Source organism: Lithobates pipiens, unplaced genomic scaffold, assembly GCF_037356315.1.
Source record: "Lithobates pipiens isolate NorthernLeopardFrog02 unplaced genomic scaffold, aLitPip1_a1.2 Scaffold_18, whole genome shotgun sequence".
Lineage (NCBI taxonomy): Eukaryota > Metazoa > Chordata > Amphibia > Anura > Ranidae > Lithobates > Lithobates pipiens.
The window spans coordinates 206,917,706-206,937,900 of record NW_027507758.1 but is presented as its reverse complement, the minus strand read 5'-3'; the positions used below and the strand labels follow the sequence as shown (position 1 = coordinate 206,937,900).

Genomic DNA, 20,195 nt, shown 5'->3' with positions numbered 1-20,195 from the left:
ACCTCTGAGTCTAGCACATTGGTTTAGATATCAAGGTTCTTTTCCTTCCTGGCTTTCCACACTTTGGACTGCTATTGTTTTTTTTTCTTTTTGCGCTACTGTTGTTACTCTCTCACTATTACTTTTCATCTACATCTTTGGTCCTACTTTCTTTACTTTATCTTACCTTGTCGATTTCACTTATCATTGTCTGGTACCATCTATGGTCCACCTTGCGTATCTACTATGTATTTTACACTGTGATTTGTTCAATCACTATCATATTTATTTACTTTATATAGATTTTGGTGATGTTATCCATATCACCCTCATTCATTGAATCGCACGCTTCAAAATATCTGTTCCCTGTTTGGGAATCTTTGTGCTCTGGGTTTACTGCCTTCGCTCCCATGACTGATGATTACCCCAGCGGCTGGCTTCTAGTCCTTTAACGCTTCACACCTAGACACATACTTGATCCCTAGCAGGGTGGGTTCTCTTCCACTACACTCTTTTTGTATCCCCCTCTCCCATGGAGAGACATAGTGTTTATTTACAACTTACATTATCTATTGTAGCAGAGCGTCCCAGAGAGAGCCAGGAAAAGTCCTGTTCGGGGTTTATACGTCTCCCAGGCTCCTCTCGTACACATTCAGAAATCTGATCCATGATCCAGTTTGGGTCTTGGTCCTCTTCCCAAAGGCTAATTTAAAGCGGGATTCCACCCTAAAGTGGAACCTCCGCTGATCGGAACCCCCCCCCCCTCCGGTGTCACAATTGACACCTTTCAGGGGGGAGGGGGGTTGAGATGCCTGTCAAAGACAGGTATTTTCACCCACTTACGGGCATAGACTCCCACGGGAGTCTACGCCATTTCCTGCGCTGTCTGCTGGGACACACACGGGTCCCAGTGACAGCGCGGAGATCTCCTATTGCGCGGCTCGCGCATGCGCAGTAGGGAACCGGGAAGTGAAGCCGATGCGCTTTACTTCCTGATTCCCTCACCTCGAATGGCGGCGGCAGCAGCCGAGGCCCGAGCGGTCGATCGGCCTCGGCTGCCGCCATCGCTGGAACCCGGGACAGGTGAGTGTCCATTTATTAAAAGTCAGCAGCTTTAATATTTATAGCTGCTTGCTTTTAATATTTTTTTTTTTGGGCGGAATCCCTCTTTAAGCTCACCTGAGCAGACAGCCTTTGCTCTCTGCCTGGGACATACAGACAAAGCTGGTCTGTGAAAAGAAAAAATAGGGGGAAAAACACTGCGCTATAGTCAAATATATACAAAAAAACAGCCACAACAGCCAAAACAGCAGCCAACACCAAAAACAAAGTTCAACAAGCAAAAGGTAAAGATAGTGTAGCGCTTCTATGGTGATAAGTGTAATCAACATAAATTAAAAGGATAATCATATAACAGAGATCATATGGATAATATGAATGGGTGAAGAAAAAGTCCAAAAATGGGCACAAGTTTCCACAATGCAGCTGGCACGAGGATGGCCGAACCGCCTCAAAGCAGGAGGGAGATCCCACTAAACGAATGTGTCCATGTGAATCAGCTTGTCTGTAAACATCAAGGAAGGTAGATAAATACTTCTTACCAACTCTGTTGGACTCACACAGTCGTATGACAGTTGAGTCTGAAAGGCTTGAGGTCACAATCTGGGACCAAGGAGTGGATCGAGGGAGGTCCGTCGAACTGGTGAGGAAACTCCAAACGGCTGTATGCCCGATGATGTATTTCACAGATGGAACATCAGGATAGTTTATAATCCAGCTCAGACGTGGCCCATTACACACCGATACTCCAATCTCCCCAAGATGGGGAGGAAGATGTTTGGGGGTTTAGACCAAAAAGAAGAAAGGAGAAAAGAAAAAAGGGCTCCACATGGTGCGGGTCAGACGGTATAAAATAGTAATTTATTAAAGTCAAAAAAATTATTAATGACTTAGTGATCACAAAAAATGGAATAAAATGGAACTAAAAGCAATGTAGGGTGCCAACAGCTAGCCCGACGCATATGTGTCGAAACACGTCGGGCTAGCTGTTGGCACCCTACATTGCTTTTAGTTCCATTTTATTCCATTTTTTGTGATCACTAAGTCATTAATAATTTTTTGACTTTAATAAATTACTATTTTATACCGTCTGACCCGCACCATGTGGAGCCCTTTTTTCTTTTCTCCTTTCTTCTTTTTGGTCTAAACCCCCAAACATCTTCCTCCCCATCTTGGGGAGATTGGAGTATCGGTGTGTAATGGGCCGCGTCTGAGCTGGATTATAAACTATCCTGATGTTCCATCTGTGAAATACATCATCGGGCATACAGCCGTTTGGAGTTTCCTCACCAGTTCGACGGACCTCCCTCGATCCACTCCTTGGTCCCAGATTGTGACCTCAAGCCTTTCAGACTCAACTGTCATACGACTGTGTGAGTCCAACAGAGTTGGTAAGAAGTATTTATCTACCTTCCTTGATGTTTACAGACAAGCTGATTCACATGGACACATTCGTTTAGTGGGATCTCCCTCCTGCTTTGAGGCGGTTCGGCCATCCTCGTGCCAGCTGCATTGTGGAAACTTGTGCCCATTTTTGGACTTTTTCTTCACCCATTCATATTATCCATATGATCTCTGTTATATGATTATCCTTTTAATTTATGTTGATTACACTTATCACCTTAGAAGCGCTACACTATCTTTACCTTTTGTGAAAAGAAAAAGGTTGGGAAAAGCTGAGCCGAGACATGGCTAGGATTGGTGTTTTGCTATTTCTGTCCTTTATTTGTTTTCTGGAACACTGTACAGCACCCTTATTTGGACTTGTATATAACACCAATAAACAAAGCACTGTTTGTCACTACATCACTGGATGAGGTATCTGTGCCTAAGCAACTGCTCATCCCAGAGAGCTTTGTACCTGCTACCTGTCCCCCAGGTTACACTATATACATCCTTAGATACCCACATTGCATCTGCTCCTGATGAGTGGAGCTATTCTACGAAACCACATCAAGCAATTGGATGCTACTCACGTTGTTACCATCTAGGAACCTTTTGCAATCTTGCTGTACTATGATGATATCGTGTATATGTTTTACATTTGTTATTCATATTGATCAAGAGAGTCTGGTAATTCCATGTATTGCTATTTTATTATGCTAGTATACTTTTATGTATTACAATATGGAATAAATATTTTACCTTTTATATAAAATTATTCCTTGTTTACAATTTACTATTGTATAGCAGTTTGCATATTATTACCAGTTATTAGTCAGACATATTTGTACCCATTTATCTTGCATGCTTCATACAAAGTCCCACTGTTCTCCTCCCTAGTTAGCCTCCATCCCTAATTTGCAAGACCATGAACCCTATTTTGTTATAGCCTCATATAAAAGCTCACGCGTTTTTATCCTTTATCGAATGAAATTTTTGAGACCTTCATTGGGGACACTAGCTAAACATTTTTGCAATGTTTTTTCACACATTAAAATGCACATTTTAGGCCTGAAAATTAGTAACAACTACGAAAAATACAGTATGTTTTCTGAAAGTAGAGACCCTGGAGAATAAAATGGTGGTGATTGATATTTTTTAAGTCTCACGATTGTTTATCATAGTCATATTCTCATTTTAAAAATGTGAATATTTTCACAAAAAAAGTAATACAAGTTTATTTTAAAGCAGGGGGCTTTACTTTTTTGTGTAATTTTTTTGATTGTCTTTAACAAATAACTATATAGAAAGATGATGAACCTTCACTCTCTCCTCTGACACCCGTCCTGGGTACCCGAGAGGAGCATAAGAACCTGGGATACATAGAGCTAGGGAAATGGGGGGGGGGGGGGTGTTCACATTATCGCATGCGTGAAAGTGATCAGCAGCTTTATAGAGGCTCAGACTACTGCCACAGAAAAGCCAATGCGAAAGAAATGCTACTTAATCACAGGCAGTGAAAAGGTTAGTACTTTGTGAGTTGTTGACATGAAATGAGCATGCAAATTAGTTATGAATTAAATCTCTTTATTTGTATACTTGTTCTAGGTAAATGTCTAAAAAGAAATTATTTCACAGTTTATAATTTATCCCCCTGTAATATTCTTGAAATCAACACTGAATGCTCTGAATATACTGTAGATGTGAATGTCTGTCTAGGTTATTTTTTCTGTTAAAGTAAGTTCATTACTTTCAAAATGGAATGTTAAATATTTGGTTATTTTATTTTATTTTTTAAGAAATTGCCGACCAGGAACATTTTCTTCTTCATCAAGAAACCTTGCCTCCCCAGATTCTAGAGGATAAAAAAATGGAATTAAACACGATGCCTGTGTTGACACCATTAGAATTAATCAAGGTATGTTAAAGTGTTTGTTACTCCAACATTTCCTTTTCCTGATATGTGCCTGATGTACCATGTACTTGTATGAAAAAGTATACTCTTTTCTTTGTATTACCTTGTGTGAAATGCCTGGTGTTCCTGCCAGTCACTCTGCTTTTCTATTAAACACTGACCACACTGAGTAGCAGGAAACACCGTGGTTATCTCCTTACCTATGCTGGGAACTCATCCTTCTGCTCTCTGTAGCGCTATGACGCTGTTCTGTTGATTCATGCAACTTGTAAATTACAATGTGACAAGTGATATGTTAAATTAAAAATTATTATAATTACATAACTCAATTGAGAAAGGGATGTAGCCCTAATCAAAGTGTACGATAATCCACCAATATTAATAAATTCATACTAACCATACACAAGTACTCAGAAAACAGTCATGCTATATGCAGTTGATAATATCTTGGGTAATCACCTGCCTTTAAAGTAAAAAAAGTGACAATAGTAAAAATGTATGAATAAGTAAATCGTTTTAGTAATTGACTTATTTCTACATTTATATAGTTTCACTATTGTCACTTTTTTACTTTCAAGACAGGTAATTGCCTACAATATTATCAACTGCATATAGCATAATGATTTGTTTTCTGAGTACTTGTGTATGGTTAGTATGAATTTATTAATATTGGTCGATTATCGTACACTTTAATTAGGGCTACATTACTTTCTCAATTGAGTTATATAATTATTATAATTTTTAATTTAACATATCACTTTTCACATAGTAAATTGCATGAATCAACAGAACAGTGCCATATCTACTTGACTTTCCTTTCATTTACTCCACTTAGATGGTAGTAATTGGTAGGAGCAGCGGTTCTCTTTATATTCTTTTATTCTCTTATTCCATTTACTTAATTTTTTCTTGCTGGTACTTAGTCCTTGCGTGGAATCATCCATACCTATCTCTGTACGCTGCCCTCGGAGGAGCTGCTTGAGTGTATTTGGTTGTGTACTCTGCCTCTCTGGCACACTTGGCAATCGTGTAAGTGCAAGAAAAGTAATACAGACACACATTGTAAAAAAAACACAGAAACAGTCTTTACTGTGAAGTTTCTGTGGAATGGTAACAAACAGTAGAAATAAAGTTCAAGTATTGTAAATTAACTGTAGAATGACTGAGAATCAAGAGCAATATACTCAATGGTACTGTCAACCTGCTTTCAGAGGATTCCTCAACAACGAATAACCCCAAGAGCAGAGGCAAATACTTGAATAACAACAGATCGCAAATCTGATTTTCTCTTATATTCACCGACCGACACAGCTCCTCTCTTAGCCATTGGGTTGTTTGCCCTATTACTAGGAGATTCTAGGCATTAGTTGTAACACAACACTCAGAACTCTTAGTTCCAACCAGGGGGCGGTCCCTTGGGCAACAACCCTCCAGCCTGCCAAGCAGACAGCTTTAACGGCATGGCTATTGAGAGCCAAGTGTTTAGGAACCTGGGCTCAGTCGGATATACCATAGTACCTGGAAGGCCTATATTTCCATGTGTGAGGAGCAAGGATGGCATCCGCGCTCCTTTTCCATATCCAGGATCCTGCTGTTTCTCCAGCAAGGAGTTGGCCAGAGATTGGCATTAAGAACCATCAAAGGGCAAATCTCAGCCTTAGCTGTCTTTTTTCAATGACCCCTGGCATCGCACTCCTTAGTACCTTCGTTCAGGGGGTACGACACGTAGTCCCTCCGGTACGTCCACCGTTACCTCCATGGGATTTGAACCTGGTGTTGTTGGAGCTTCAAAAACCGCTGTTTGAAAATATCAGGGAGATTCCCTTGTTGACTCTTTCCCAGAAAGTGGTCTTCATAGTGGCCATCACATCGGCCAGGAGGATTTCGGAGCTGGCAGCCTTGTTCTGCAAGTCACCCTATCTGGTTATCCACAGGGATAAGGTGGTGTTGCCTTCCGCAACCGTTCTTTCTACCCGAAGTGATCTCGGCTTTTCATATCAATGAGGACATTGTATTACCTTCTCTGTGTACTAAGCTGAAGCACCCTAAGGAGGTGACCCTTCACACTCTAGATGTGGTTAGGGCTCTGAAGGTGTATTTGTCTGCCACGGCTCCCTTTCAGAAGTCAGACTCACTGTTTGTTTCAGTGGCTGGTCCAAAGAAAGGCATGGCGGTCTCGTCGGCCACCATTTCCAGGTGGATCAGACAGATTGTAGTACAAGCCTACGCCTTGAAGGGGCAGGTGCCCCCCTTTCTGGTAACGGCTCACTCCACAAGGGCAATCAGAACGCCTTGGGCCTTCCGACACCAAGAGTTTGTCGCTCAGATGTGTAAGGCCGCGACTTGGTCGTCTGTCCATACGTTTGGCAAGTTTCACAAGGTAGATGTCAGTGCATCGGCTGATGCCTATTTTGGCCGCAAAGTTTTTCAGGCGGCCATGTAGTTGCAATTGAATATGCAACCAGTTTTTTCGAAAAAATGCAGTACTGTTATATTAATGCACTGTTGCATTACTTCCACAGTTGGCTGCGGTCTGGGGATCACTCCTGTTAAGGATACCCTGTTGTTTTGTGGTGGTTTTCCACGCACTGCTGTTTTTTTGTGGGTTTAGTTTCACTAGTTCCCACCTGCCATAGTGGGTGAAGTTTTTATGCTGTTTTTCCCACCCCTCGTTTGGCACTGCTTAGGGACGTCCCATTTTTTGTACTCAGAGTAAAATCCTTTTCTTTGTAATTCACCGACCGACACAGCACCCGCCCCTCCTTTTTTCTCTTTGTTATACTGCTTGTTGACGTACTGAGGCTGCTAGGGCAGAGTGTGGGGGATTGTAGCCTAAGGGTTCTGAAATGTTGTATTAGAACTTTGCCTAGTAATCGCCAGTGATAGGGCTAACAACCCATTTTGTTACAGAGAGGAGCTGTGTCGGTCGGTGAATTACAGAGAAAAGGATTTTACGGTGAGTACAAAAAATCCTATTTTTTCAGTGTTCTCTAGTGGCAGCATGTGCCCATGTGCTCTCACAGCCATTTTGCCTGTGTTTTATGTCTTTGTACTATACGCTGGGCGGCCATTTTATTGAAGCCTGAGCACACTTCAGAGAGGTTTGGGGCTATTTGCAGAGGCTGCTACCGACACAGCTTTTGTTTCCACTGCACCTGGGAGCCCACAGGGACTACAGGTGCTGCTTGCTGGATAGCGCAGAACTCCTCAGGGTGGTGAGTCCAGCGGGAAAGAGCCTCTCAGCCAGCGGCAGTAAGAAGGGTGGGACTGTCACTGTCCTAAGTCCCCTTCGGGTGGCAGACAGGTCACCTGCAGACTGCGCAGTGCCCATGGACACCCTGACAGCGGTCCTCAATTTGTTCATTTCCAAATTGGAGGTGGTGCAAGGGTAGAAAGGTGCACTAAAGCGGCCCCTTCCCCCCTGCCCCCCCCCCCTGTCCTCTGGGGAGAGCTGTGATACAGACTCTGGTCCTACTGAGGCTGGTGACCCCTGCTCTGTCTTCTTAGACGACGCTGACCAGGACCGTTTGGACAGTGAGGATGAGTCCATGTCCATGCGTGACAAAGCGCTTGTTGGAGCACTTATCACAGCTGTGTGTGATACCCTGAAGATTCAGGAGCCAGTGGATCCATCTGCTGATGTACCGGTCCCTTTTGGGTCCAGCAAGCCAGCACGTTCACCTAAGGTGTACCCGTATCTGATTTATTTGGACAAGTTCATTTACAAGGAATGGAGATGCCCACAACGGACCTTTTCGGTCCCCAAATACATGGCGGTGCGTTTCCCTTTTGAGGAGAGCCTTCTCAAAAAATGGTCGGCTCCTCTGGTCGTGGACTCGCCATTATCCAGGTTAAATAAAGTAACAACGATCCCGGCTGAGAGGACTGCATTCAAGGATCCCACGGACAGGAAGGCTGAGGCAGTGGCTCGTTCCTGGTTTACGGTTGTGGGTTCAGCTGTGCGACCAGTACTGGCATCCGCACTTGTGTCACAGATACTAACTGAATGGGCAAAACTTTTGCAACGCAAATTGGGAGAACAGGCTTCTCCTGTCTGCGTGGAACTAGCAGACCAACTAGAACAAGGCCTTAAGTACGTCTGTGACGTGGCCCTGGATACTCTCCCTCGGTTATCCAGGGCTTCAGTGTCAGCAGTAGTGCCGAGGCTCCTGATTTGATTGAAATGCTGGTCTGCTGACCAGGTATCCAAAAAATCCCCCCGACGGATGTTTCCTTCTTTGGCGACCGACTCTTTGGAGCCTCTTTGGATGACATTATTAAAAATGCCACCGGTGGTAAGAGTACTCTACTCCCACAGGCCAGGAACGCTAAGGAGCCACGCTGTAGGCAAGGGCCCTCTTTTTTTGTCCGCCCGGAGCTTCGACAAAATGTCCCCAGCCCAACAGGACGTCCACAGACTGATTAAGACGTCCCTGGAACTGCAAGCCTGCAAATAAAAGTGCTACCACATGAAGGTTTGCCCCCACCCTTGTCTCCGGAGGGGGGTCGCCTTCGGGAGGTTCAGAATGGAATCCGTTTGCTCAGTAGTCTCTGCACTCCATCAAGGGGACTCCCTGGCGTCCTTAGACATCCAGGATGCGTACCTGCACATACCCATATGCCTCCGGCATCAGAAGTTTCTGTGATTTGCATTCGGGGAAGCCCACTATCAGTTTGTGGCTCTACCTTTTGGTTTGGCATCAGCCCCCCCCCCCCACCTAGATGATCTCCTCCTGAGAGCATCTTCTGCCTCAGAGTGAGAGGAGGATGTGGCGATCACCATGCAGACCCTGCAGGAATTTGGGTGGCTGTTGACCCTAAAAAAGTCGGTCATCGTACCGACTCAGTATTTTCAGTACCTAGGCTTGCTGCTGGACTCCATGGAAGCGAGAGTGTTTTTCCCTTCAGACAAGCTGCAGACTCTCAGAGCCGCAATGAAACAGCTGCTGAACAGCAAGTGGTCATCGCTACACTTCTGCTTGCGAGTCCTGGGACTCATGGTGGCCTCCTTCGAGGCAGTACCATATGCCCAGTTCCACACCAGAGTCCTGCAGAAGGAGATTTTGGCAAGATGGGACTAATCTCTGTTTCCCTGGATTGACAGATTCAGGTGAGCCAGTTAGTCAGGCATTCCCTGATCTGGTGGCAGAGGTCCCCGGTACTTCAGTCTGGGAAGTCATTCCTACAACGGATGCTAGCCTATCCGGCTGGGGTGGAGTAATGGGAGTTCAGTCGACCCAGGGCTTCTGGTCGGTGGTGGAATCCAAGTTGCCGATCGCTCTCAGCTAGAGCAGATTGATCAGGCTATGCCTCTCCACATGGTCGATGAGACTTCAAGAGCGTCCAATCAGGATCCAGTCAGACAACTCCACGGCTGTGGCATACATCAATCACCAAGGAGGAACAAGAAGCTTGGCCACCGCACGGGAGGTCGCTCACATCCTTCAGTGGGCAGAGTGACATGTACCGGCCCTGTCGGCCATTTATATCCCGGGAGAGGAGAACTGGCAGGCGGACTACATAAGTCACCATATGCTCAACCCAGGAGAATGGGCGTTGCATCCGGAGGTGTTCTGGCTACTGTGCCTGCGATGGGACACTCCAGACGTGTGTTTCTTCTGGCCTCCCATCTCAATTGGAAGGTGCCGAGATTCGTATCCAGGACAAGAGATCCTTGGGCAGATGCTTCAGACGTGCTGGTGGCTCAGTGGAATCAGTACCAGTTGATCTATGCCTTTCCTCCGCTGAAACTGTTACCGTGTCTGCTCCGCAGAGTTGAGGCCGAGGGGATTCCAGCAATTCTGATCGCCCCAGGTTGGCCCCAGCATCCCTGGTACACAGACCTAGTGCGCCTGGTGGCAGACGCCCCTTGGCAACTGCCGTTGCGAGAAGACCTGTCTCAAGGTCTGATTCTCCATCCTACTTTACCATTGCTGGTTTTAACGGCATGGCTATTGAGACCCATGTGTTGATGAACCGGGGTCTTTCAGACTCTGTGATCTCAACGATGTTGAGAGCACGGAAATCGTCTTCTCAGAAGATATATCATCGTACCTGGAAGGCCTACATCTCCATGTGTGAGGAGAAAGGATGGCATCCGCGCTCCTTGTCTATATCCAGGATCCTGCTGTTTCTTCAGCAAGGAATAGACTAGAAATTGTCTTTGAGCACCATCAAGGGACAAATTTCAGCTTTGGCTGTCTTTTTTCAGTGACCCCTGGCGTCTCTCTCTAGTGAGCACTTTTGTCCAAGGGGTCCGTCGTCTAGTTCCTCCGGTGTGTCCACCGTTACCCCCGTGGGATCTGAATCTCCAAAAACCGCCATTTGAAAATATCAGGGAGATCACTCTGTTGACTCTTTCCCAGAAAGTGGTCTTTCTAGTGGCCATCACATCGGCCAGGAGGGTTTTGGAACTGGCGGCCTTGTCCTGCAAATCGCCCTATCTGGTTATCCACAAGGATAAGACGGTGTTGCGTCCGGAACCTTCTTTTCTGCTGAAGGTGGTCTCTGCGTTTCACATCAATGAAGATATTGTGTTAACATCTCTGTGTCCTAAGCCGACACATCCTAAGGAGGTGGCCCTCCATTCTCTGGATGTGGTTTGGGCTCCGAGGGTTTGTCTACCACAGCTCCCTTCCGGAAGTCAGACGGTTTGTTTCGGTGGCTGGTCCAAAGAATGGCATTGCGGTCTCCTCGGTCACCATTTTCAGGTGGATCAGACAGACTAGTACTAGGCTATGCCTTGAAGGGGCAGGTGCCCCCCTTTCCGGTCACGGCCCACTCCACGAGGGCAATCGGAATGTCTTGGGCCTTCCGACATCAATCGCCTGTCGCTCAAGTTTGTAAAGCGACGACCTGGTTGTCTGTTCACACCTTCACCAAATTCTACAAGGTAGATGTCAGTGCATCGGGCTGATGCCTGTTTTGGCCGCAGAGTTTTGTAGGCGGCTGTATAGTTGCAATTGCATATACAATTTTTCCTTTTTTTCCTGTTTTTTTTGGATTAAAACACAGTACCTTTAAGTTAATGTACTGTTGCATTTGTTACCGCAGTTTTGGTGCGGTTTGAGGTTAGCGTGTCTCTATTGAGATGCACTCTGTGTTTGTGGTAGTTTATCTACACATTGTTGTTTTTGTGGGTAAAGTTTATACTAGTTCCCACTTGACATGTGGATTACGTTTTTATGCTGTTTTCCCACCCCTCGTTTTGGCACTGCTTGGGGACGTCCCAATGGCTAAGAGAGGAGCTGTGTCTGTCGGTGAATATAAGAGAAAATAGGATTTTTTGTACTCACCGTAAAATCCTTTTCTCTGTAATTCACCGACCGACCCAGCACCCGCCCCTCCTATTTTTCTTTACGTTATACTGCTTGTTGATGTACTGAGGCTGCATAGCAGGCTGGGGTGTAGTTACCTAAGGGACCGCCCCTTGGGCGTAACTTAAAGTTCGGTGTTTTTTCATAACATGTTATGCCTAGTCTTTTCCTAAAGGTGGCGTAACAACCCAGTGGCTAAGAGAGGAGCTGTGTCAGTCGGGGAATTACAGAGAAAATGATTTTACTATGAGTACAAAAAAATCCTATTTTTGGTGTGACCAGGGAGCAGCATGCTCTGTCTCCATTTTTCTGTAGTTCGGTGGCCATTTTCCCTGTGATTATGTACTTTATACTGGATGCTCGGCGGCTATTTTATTGAAGCTTGAACACGTTTTTCAGCTTCAGCACTATACAGAGGAGCTCAGCACAGCGTGGTTTTGTCTCATACATCTGGGAGCTGACACAGCCACACCTATCTGGACAGCACAGAACTTGGTCAAGGTGGTGATTCCTGCGGTGGGGGCCCCTCAGCCTGCAGCAGTTAGGGTGGGACCATCACTGTCCTAAGTCCCCAACATGCAGACAGGGTAAGGGTCAGCATGGCTTAAGAAACTGGTGTTCCTTCCCTGAAATCCAGGCAATTGCAACCGGTTCGCCTTCAGACAGTGTAGTGCCTCTGAATGCTTTGTCAGAGATCCTTAATATGTTGCCAAGATGGAGGCGGTGCGTGGGCGCAAAGGTGGTAAAAAATGGCCCCTGCCCCCCCCCCCCCCCCATCCTCTGGGGAGAGCACTGACGCACACTCGGACCCTGCTGAGGCTGGTGACCCCTGTTCTGTCATTTCAAATGATGCTGACCAGAACCGATCAGACAGTGAGAATGAGTCTGGGTCCGTGCATGATAAAGCGCTTGTTGGAGCACTTATCACAGCTGTGCATGATACCCTGAAAATTTAGGAGCCAGCAGATCCCTCTGCTGATGTAGTTGTCCCCTTTGGGTTCCGTAAGCCAGCCCGTACATCTAAGTTGTTTGTGTATCTGACTTATTTTGATAAGTTCATATACAGGGAATGGGGTCGACCGCAGGGGACCTTTTCGGTCCCCAAATACATGGCGGTGCGCTACCACTTTTGAGGAGAGCCTTCTCAAAAAGTGGTCTGCTCATCCGGTCGTGGACTCCCCTGTATCCAGGTTAAACAAAGTAACCATGATCCTGGGAGAGGGGACTCCTGCCTTTAAGGACCCCACGGACAGGAAGGCCAAGGCAGTGGCTCGTTCCTTGTTTACGGTCATGGGGTCAGCAATGCGACCAGTACTGGCATCCGCACTAGTGTCACAGACAGTGAGTGGGCAAAACGTTTGCACCGCGAATTAAGGGAGCGACAGGCTTCTGTCTGCGTGGAACTAGCAGACCAGTTAGTGCAAGGCCTTGAGTACATTTGTGACGCGGCCCTGGATAATCTCCCTCTGCTATTCAGGGCTTCAGTGTCAGCAGTGGTGCTGAGGCTCCTGATTTGGCTGAAATGCTGGTCAGCTGACCAGGCATCTAAAAAAAAAAAAAAAAAAAAAGCCTTGACGGATTTACCCTTCCTTGGCTCATGTCTCTTTGGAGCCTCATTAGATGACATTATTAAAAATGCCACTGGTGGTAAGAGTACACTACTCCCACAGGCCAGGAAGGCTAAGGAGCCACGCCGTAGGTGAGGGCCCTCATTTTCTGCTCACAAACTGCTTTTTCGTCTGCCTGGGGCTTCGGCTAAGCATCCCCAGCCCGACAGGACGACCTCTGAAGGACAAAAGCGTCCCTGGAGCCGCAAGCCTGCGAGCAAAAGTGCTACCGCATGTACCTGCAACACGGGTGGGGGGGGTCACCTTCGGGAGTTTGTAGCCCGGTGGGCCTCTTGGCTGTCCGACCAATGGGTCTGCGATCTGATTTCCTCCATCTACAAGATAGAGTTCCTCCTTTCGCCACCAACCAGATTCTTCCCCTCCAGCATACCTGTACTCCCCACTCGCCAGGAGGCCCTAATGGGGGCGGTGGGGGACCTGCTGAGTCTCGGGGTGATAGTACCTGTTCCAGAGTCAGAACGTTTCCAGGGGTTCTACTCCAATCTGTTTGTAGTCCTCAAAATGGAAGGGGTACGTTCAATCTTGGACCTGAAAGCCCTCAATTACTTTGTAAAAGTACAGAGGTTCAGAATGGAATCAGTTCGCTCAGTAGTTGCTGCACTCCATCAAGGGGACTCCCTGGCATCTTTGGACATCCAGGATGCGTACCTGCACATACCCATATGCCTTCGTCACCAGAGATTTCTGAGATTTGCAGTTGAGGAAGCCCACTACCGGTTTGTGGCAACAGCCCCCCTCGTCTTTACCAAAGTATTGCCTCCTGTTTTGGCATTGCTGCAACAACGCGGGATCGCAATCGTAAGTTACTTAGATGATCTCCTCCTGAGAGCATCTTCCGCCCCAGAATTAGAGGAGGATGTGGCGATCACCATGCAGACCCTGCAAGAATTTGGGTGACTGTTGACCCTAAAAAAAGTCGGCGCTTGGAGTACCTAGGCTTACTGCTGGACTCCATGGAAGCGAGAGTTTCTCCCTTCAAACAAGCTGCAGACTCTTAAAGCCGCGGTAAAACTGTTGATGAACCGCAAGTGGTCGTCGCTACACTTCTACATGCGAGTCCTGGGACACATGGTGGCCTCCTTCGAGGCAGTACCGTATGCCCAGTTTCACACCAGAGTCTTGCAGAAGGAGATCTTGACGAAATGGGACAAATCTCCGTTATCCCTGGATCGGCAGATTCAGGTGAGTCAGTTAGTCAGGGATTCCCTGCTCTGGTGGCTGAGGTCCCTGGCACTTCGGTCCGGGAAGACATTCCTACCTCTACATTGGACAGTGGTCACAACGGACACCAGCCTAACCGGCTGGGTTGGAGTAATGGGAGTTCAGTCGACCCAGGGCCTCTGGTCGGAGGAGGAATCCAAGTTGCCAATCAATGTGCTCGAGCTGCGAGTGATCAGGCTATGCCTCTCCACATGGTCGATAAGACTTCAAGGGTGTCCAATTAGGATCCAGTCTGACAACTCCATGGCAGTGCCATATGTCAATCCCTAAGGAGAAACAATAAGTTTGGCCGCCTCAAGGGAGGTCTCACATCCTTCATTGGGCAGATTGGCATGTACCGGCCCTATCGGCTATTTACATCCCGGGAATGAGAGAACTGGCAGGTGGATTACCCAAGTCGCCAGATGCTCGCTCGACCCAGGAGAATGGGCATTGCATCCGGAGGTGTTCAGGCTACTGTGCCTGTGATGGGGCACAGCAGATGTGGATCTTCTGGCTTCCCGTCTCAATCGGAAGATGCCGAGATTCGTGTCCAGGACAAGAGATCCTTGGGCAGATGCGTCAGACGTGCTGGTGGATCCGTGGGATCGGTACCAGCTGATCTGTGCCTTTCCTCCGTTGATACTGTTAACACGTCTGCTCCGCAGAGTGGAGGCCGAGGGGATTCCAGTAATACTGATTGCTCCAGATTAGCCCCAGTGTCCCTGGTACGCAGACCTAGTGCGCCTGGTGGCGAACGTCCCATGGCGACTGTCGTTACGAGAGGACCTGCTGTCTCAAGGTCCAATTCTCCATCCTGCTTTACCGTCGATGGTTTTAACGGCATGGCTATTGAGACCCAGGTGTTAAGGAACCGGGATCATTTGGACTCAGTGATTCCAACTATGCTGAGAGCATGGAAATATTCTCGGAAGATATATTATCAGACCTGGAAAGCCTACATTTCCATGTGTGAGGAGAAAGGTTGGCGTCCGTGCTCCTTTTCTATATCCAGGATCCTGCTGTTTCTACAGCAAGGAGTAGACCAAAAGTTGGCCTTGAGCACCATTAAAGGACAAATTTCAGCCTTGGCCGTCTTTTTTTCAGCGACCCCTGGCGTCTCACTCTCTAGTGAGCACTTTTGTTCAAGGTGTGCGTCATATAGCTCCTCCGGTGCACCCACCGTTACCCCTGTGGAATCTGAACCTGGTGTTATCGGCGCTTCAGAAACCTCCATTTGAAAATATCAGAGCGATCTCTCTGCTGACTTTCTCTGAAAGTGGTCTTTCTAGTGGCTATTACATTGGCCAGGAGGGTTTCGGAACTGGCAGCCTTGTCTTGCAAGTCGCCCTATCTGGTTATCCACAAGGATAAGGTGGTGTTGCGTCCGCAACCTTCCTTTCTGCCCGAAGGTGGTTTTGCCATTCCACATCAATGAAGACATTGTGTTACCATCTCTGTGTCCTAAACTGACACATCCTAAAGAGGTGGTCCTCCATTCCCTGCACATGGTCTGGGCTCTGAGGGTGTGTTTGTCTGCTACGGCTCCCTTTCGTAAGTCAGACTCCTTGTTTGTTTCGGTGGCTGGTCCGAAGAAAGGCATGGCGATCTCGTCGACGACCATTTCCAGGTGGATCAGACAAATTGTAGTACAGGCCTACGCCTTGAAGGGGCAGGTGCCTCCCTTCCCGGTCATGGCCCTCTCGCCCAGGGCAATTGGAACGTCTTGGGCCTTCCGACATCAACGTCTGTGACTCAAATGTGTAAAGCGGCGACTTGGTCATCTGTTCACACCTTTACAAAATTCCACAAGATAGATGTTGGTGCATCGGCTGATGTTTGTTTGGCCGCAGAGTTTTGCAGGCAGCCGTGTAATTGCAATGCACTTACATTTGTTCCTGTTTTTTTTATTTTTATATATATATATATATATATATAATAAAAAACACAGTACTGTTAATGCACTGTTGCATTTGTTACCGCAAGTTTTTGACGCGGTTTGTAAGGAGTGACTCCCAGATTGAGGATTGAGAGGCACTTTGTTTTTTTTTTGTGGGTATAGCAGTTCCTTGCTATTCCCACACTGTTTTTTGTGGGTGAAGTTTCATACTGGTTCCCACATGCCATTGTGGGTGAAGTTTCTATGCTGTTTTCCCACCCCTCGTTTTGGCACTGCTTGGGGACGTCCTGATGGTATAAGAAAGGAGCTGTGTCAGTTGGTGAAGAAAAATTATGATTTTTGTACTCGCCGTAAAATCCTTTTCTCTGCAGTTCACCGACTGACATAGCACCCTCCCCTCCTATTTTTTTTTTACGTTATACTGCTTGTTGACTCACTGAGGCTGCAGTAGCAGGCTGGGGGGTGGTTACCTAAGGGACCGCCCCTTGGTGGAACTAGAAAGTTCTAGTTTTATTATAACATATTAACATGTTCTGCCTAATCCTCTCCTAAAGGTGGCATAACAACCCGATGGTATAAGAAAGGAGCTGTGTCAGTCGGTGAACTACAAAGAAAAAGATTTTATGAGTACAAAAATCCTATTTTTCCAGCAAGAACTTGTCGTTGTGATCTTTTATTAAACTGTTAGTTCAATAAATGTTTATTATAAATGTTAGTTATTTCCTGTAATGTCGGGGGACTAAATTCTAAATTTAAGAGGGCCCTTATGTTAAAATACTTACAGGCCCGCCCACCCTCACATTGCGAAACCCATGTGTTGGGTAGTAAAATCTTAGCTATGAAACGTCTCGGGATGCACAGAGCCATACATGCCCCTTTTTCTTCCTATGCTAGAGGTGTGTCAATACTGCTAAATCGATCATTGCCCTGTTCCATAGAGGAGGTAATTATTGATCCTGGAGGAAGACATTTTGTGATATTGATTTGATGTTTACTCACATCGCTTAGCATTGGTTATTATGTGTATTCCTCCTCCATTTTCTGGTAATATCCTTTAAGGTACTGGAGAAACTGACGCTTCACATCCGATTTAAATTGCTAGTGGCAGGAGATTTCAATAACATCTTAGATTATGCACTGGATATGTCAAGCCCATATGAGGCACCTAATCTTGATTTATTGCATTGGTCAAAGGCCACTGGTCTTACTGAACTTTGGCGGTGAAAACATCCTACTGAAAGATGTTATTCATATCTGTCTCCAGTATTTGCTTCCTCCTCCAAGATTGATAGGGCTTTCACTAATAAGGCCTTTCTGCCCCTGGTATCTGAGACTTCATATCTGACTGGGGGTGTCTCAGATCACACCCCATTACAGATTATCCTGCAGTTTGGGTCTCACAGGTCTAGGTGGACTTGGCGTCTATCCCCTGGTTGGATAGGGGAACCCACTGTGGAAGTAGTGTTGAAGCCACACATAGACTCATATTGGCAGACTAATGAGGGATCGTCCACAATGCAAATAGAATGGGGTCCTTTCAAGGCTACTACTGGGGGGGTGTACATATCAGCCATTACAGCCCTTAGGAAGGAGGGAAACAGTATAGGCGCATATCTTCAAATAAAGAAAAGGAATGTGCACGAGTTCATGCTGACTCACCCTCCCCAGATACATTGGCTCGGTTACAGTTTGCCAGGAGGAACGTGTATCTCCATTATCAAGACCTGGCTACCTGTAATCTGCAACGGAGTGCGGCACACATTTTCAAAAATGGTAAACTATTAGCTCTATTGTTGGAAGTGGATAAATCCCTGACCGTAGTTTCATGCATCTCTTCCCATCTGGAATAATATTAAATGACAGGGAGGCTATAATGCAGGCGTTTGTATCCTTTTATATGACTGTACTCACCTATAGTGCCTTATGATGTGGAGGAACTTTTAGGCCTTGCATTTGCCTATGCTGCCTGATGATTCCAGGGATTAATTTCCTACTGGTAAGGCTCCCAGCCCCAGATTGTTATATTTAGACTGTTTCCAGAAAGAGAGCCTCTCTTCTTCTTTTTATGATGCACATATAGTGCTATTGGCCAAGCCAGACAAGGATCCCTTGCAGTGCTCTTCATATAGACCTATATCATTATTAAATATGAATTTCAAAATACTAACTTAAATGTTAGCTACCAGGCTTATGTCGGTTTGTGAAATGTTATTTCCCCTGACCTAAAAAGGCCACGGATATTCTACGTATGGTTTTTACGCATACTCAGGTCCAGATAATTCCACTGGAGGGATATTGGTCTTCCTTGATTTGAAGAAGGCTTTTGATTCCGTTGATTGGAAATATATGACTACAGTGTTGGAAGTGTTAGGCTTCGGTCCCCACTTTAGAAAGTGGACTGACAGTCTTTATCATTCCCCAACCGCGGCCATTAAATTGAATAGAATGTTGTCTGAGCTTTTTTCGGTGGGTAGGGGCACTCGTCAAGAATGCCCTATGTCACCGAGTCTTTTTTCCATAATGATCGAACCCTTGGCTGCTGCTTTGAGGGCTTCCACTGAGGTAAAGCGGATAACTGTGGGTAGTTTGAACCAAAAAAACAGCTCTCTATGCCGACGACATGGTTCTTTTTATTTTTTTTGCATGACTCTGCTACATCTTTGATGGCAGCATTAGACATTTTTAATTCTTTTGCCAATTTTTCTGGACTGAAAGTTAATTGAAGTAAATCCCAGATTATCCCACTCAAGACACTATCTCCAATTGTAGGGTTTCTGCCAACTGCCCCTTGCAACAATTAGACATGTACAAATATCTGGGTCTGTATATTTCCTCAGTGTCGGACTTAATTACATTAAATGTTGCTCCACTTTTGCCAAAGCTCAAATCTAGGTTACAGGCATTACAGAATTTACCTTTTAACACTCATTGGTAGGGTGAATTTACTGAAGATGAACATTTTTCCCTCTTTCTATATATATTTCGGAGCTGTCTGGATACCAAGATATATATTTAAGCAGATTGATTGTCTGGTTATAACTTTCCTGTGGCAAGGGCGCCACCCTAGTATTAAACTCTGGGTGTTGCAATTGCCATGGAAACGAGGGGCTGATGGTCCCTGAATTCCATAGTTATTTTCTAGTAGGTCCGCTGGTCTTCGTCCATAGGTGATTTAGTCTTCCGGATGATGATACTGCCACTACCCTTGAAGCCGATATTGTCGGCTCTTATGAGGCGCTGCCACATCGGTTGCTACATGGAAACAGAGCTCCATATAATCTTGCAGTATCTATGCAAGCAACTAGTAGGGCATGGGCGATCGCTAATTAGGTGAGTGGCGATGCAGCGATTTCCCCCTTATGGAGAAATTCCAACCTGATCCACTTCTTTGGGTACCCTGATCCTATCATTTGGACTACATTTGGTATTAAGACACTGGGGGATATAGTGGGTAATGGGGAAACTCAATTTGATACGCTGAAAACTAAATTTAATCTTCCCAATACTCATCTGTTTCATTATTTGCAATTTGGACATGCGTACAATGCCCAATTTGGCGACACCATTCTTAGAATGCAAATAAGTGATCTAGAATCTCTACTCGGAGAGCACGCTTTACATAAGGTTATATCTACGTTTTACAAACAGTTGTTTACAGTGGTTGGTGAGCTTCTTTCATGCTGCAGAGCAGCTTGGGAGGCAGTGTTCCTTCAAATGGATGGGTATGACTGTAACGATATTTGGGATATTAACTTTACCAGACTGGTGTCAGCCAGAGATCATCTTAGTCCATTTACAGTTTTACAACGCATCTA

At 46.0% G+C, this 20,195-nt stretch overlaps 1 protein-coding gene across 4 annotated transcripts in view; it reads left to right on the top strand.

Annotated features, from left to right (window-relative positions):
• Positions 1-20,195, top strand: part of NUP133 (nucleoporin 133) — a 951,293-nt gene that overhangs the window by 827,857 nt on the left and 103,241 nt on the right. For all 4 annotated transcript variants that reach the window (XM_077486543.1, XM_077486541.1, XM_077486544.1 and 1 more), the window contains one exon: positions 4,221-4,339. In XM_077486543.1, coding sequence (XP_077342669.1) covers positions 4,221-4,339 — 119 coding nt within the window. The remainder of the gene's footprint in view (positions 1-4,220; positions 4,340-20,195) is intronic.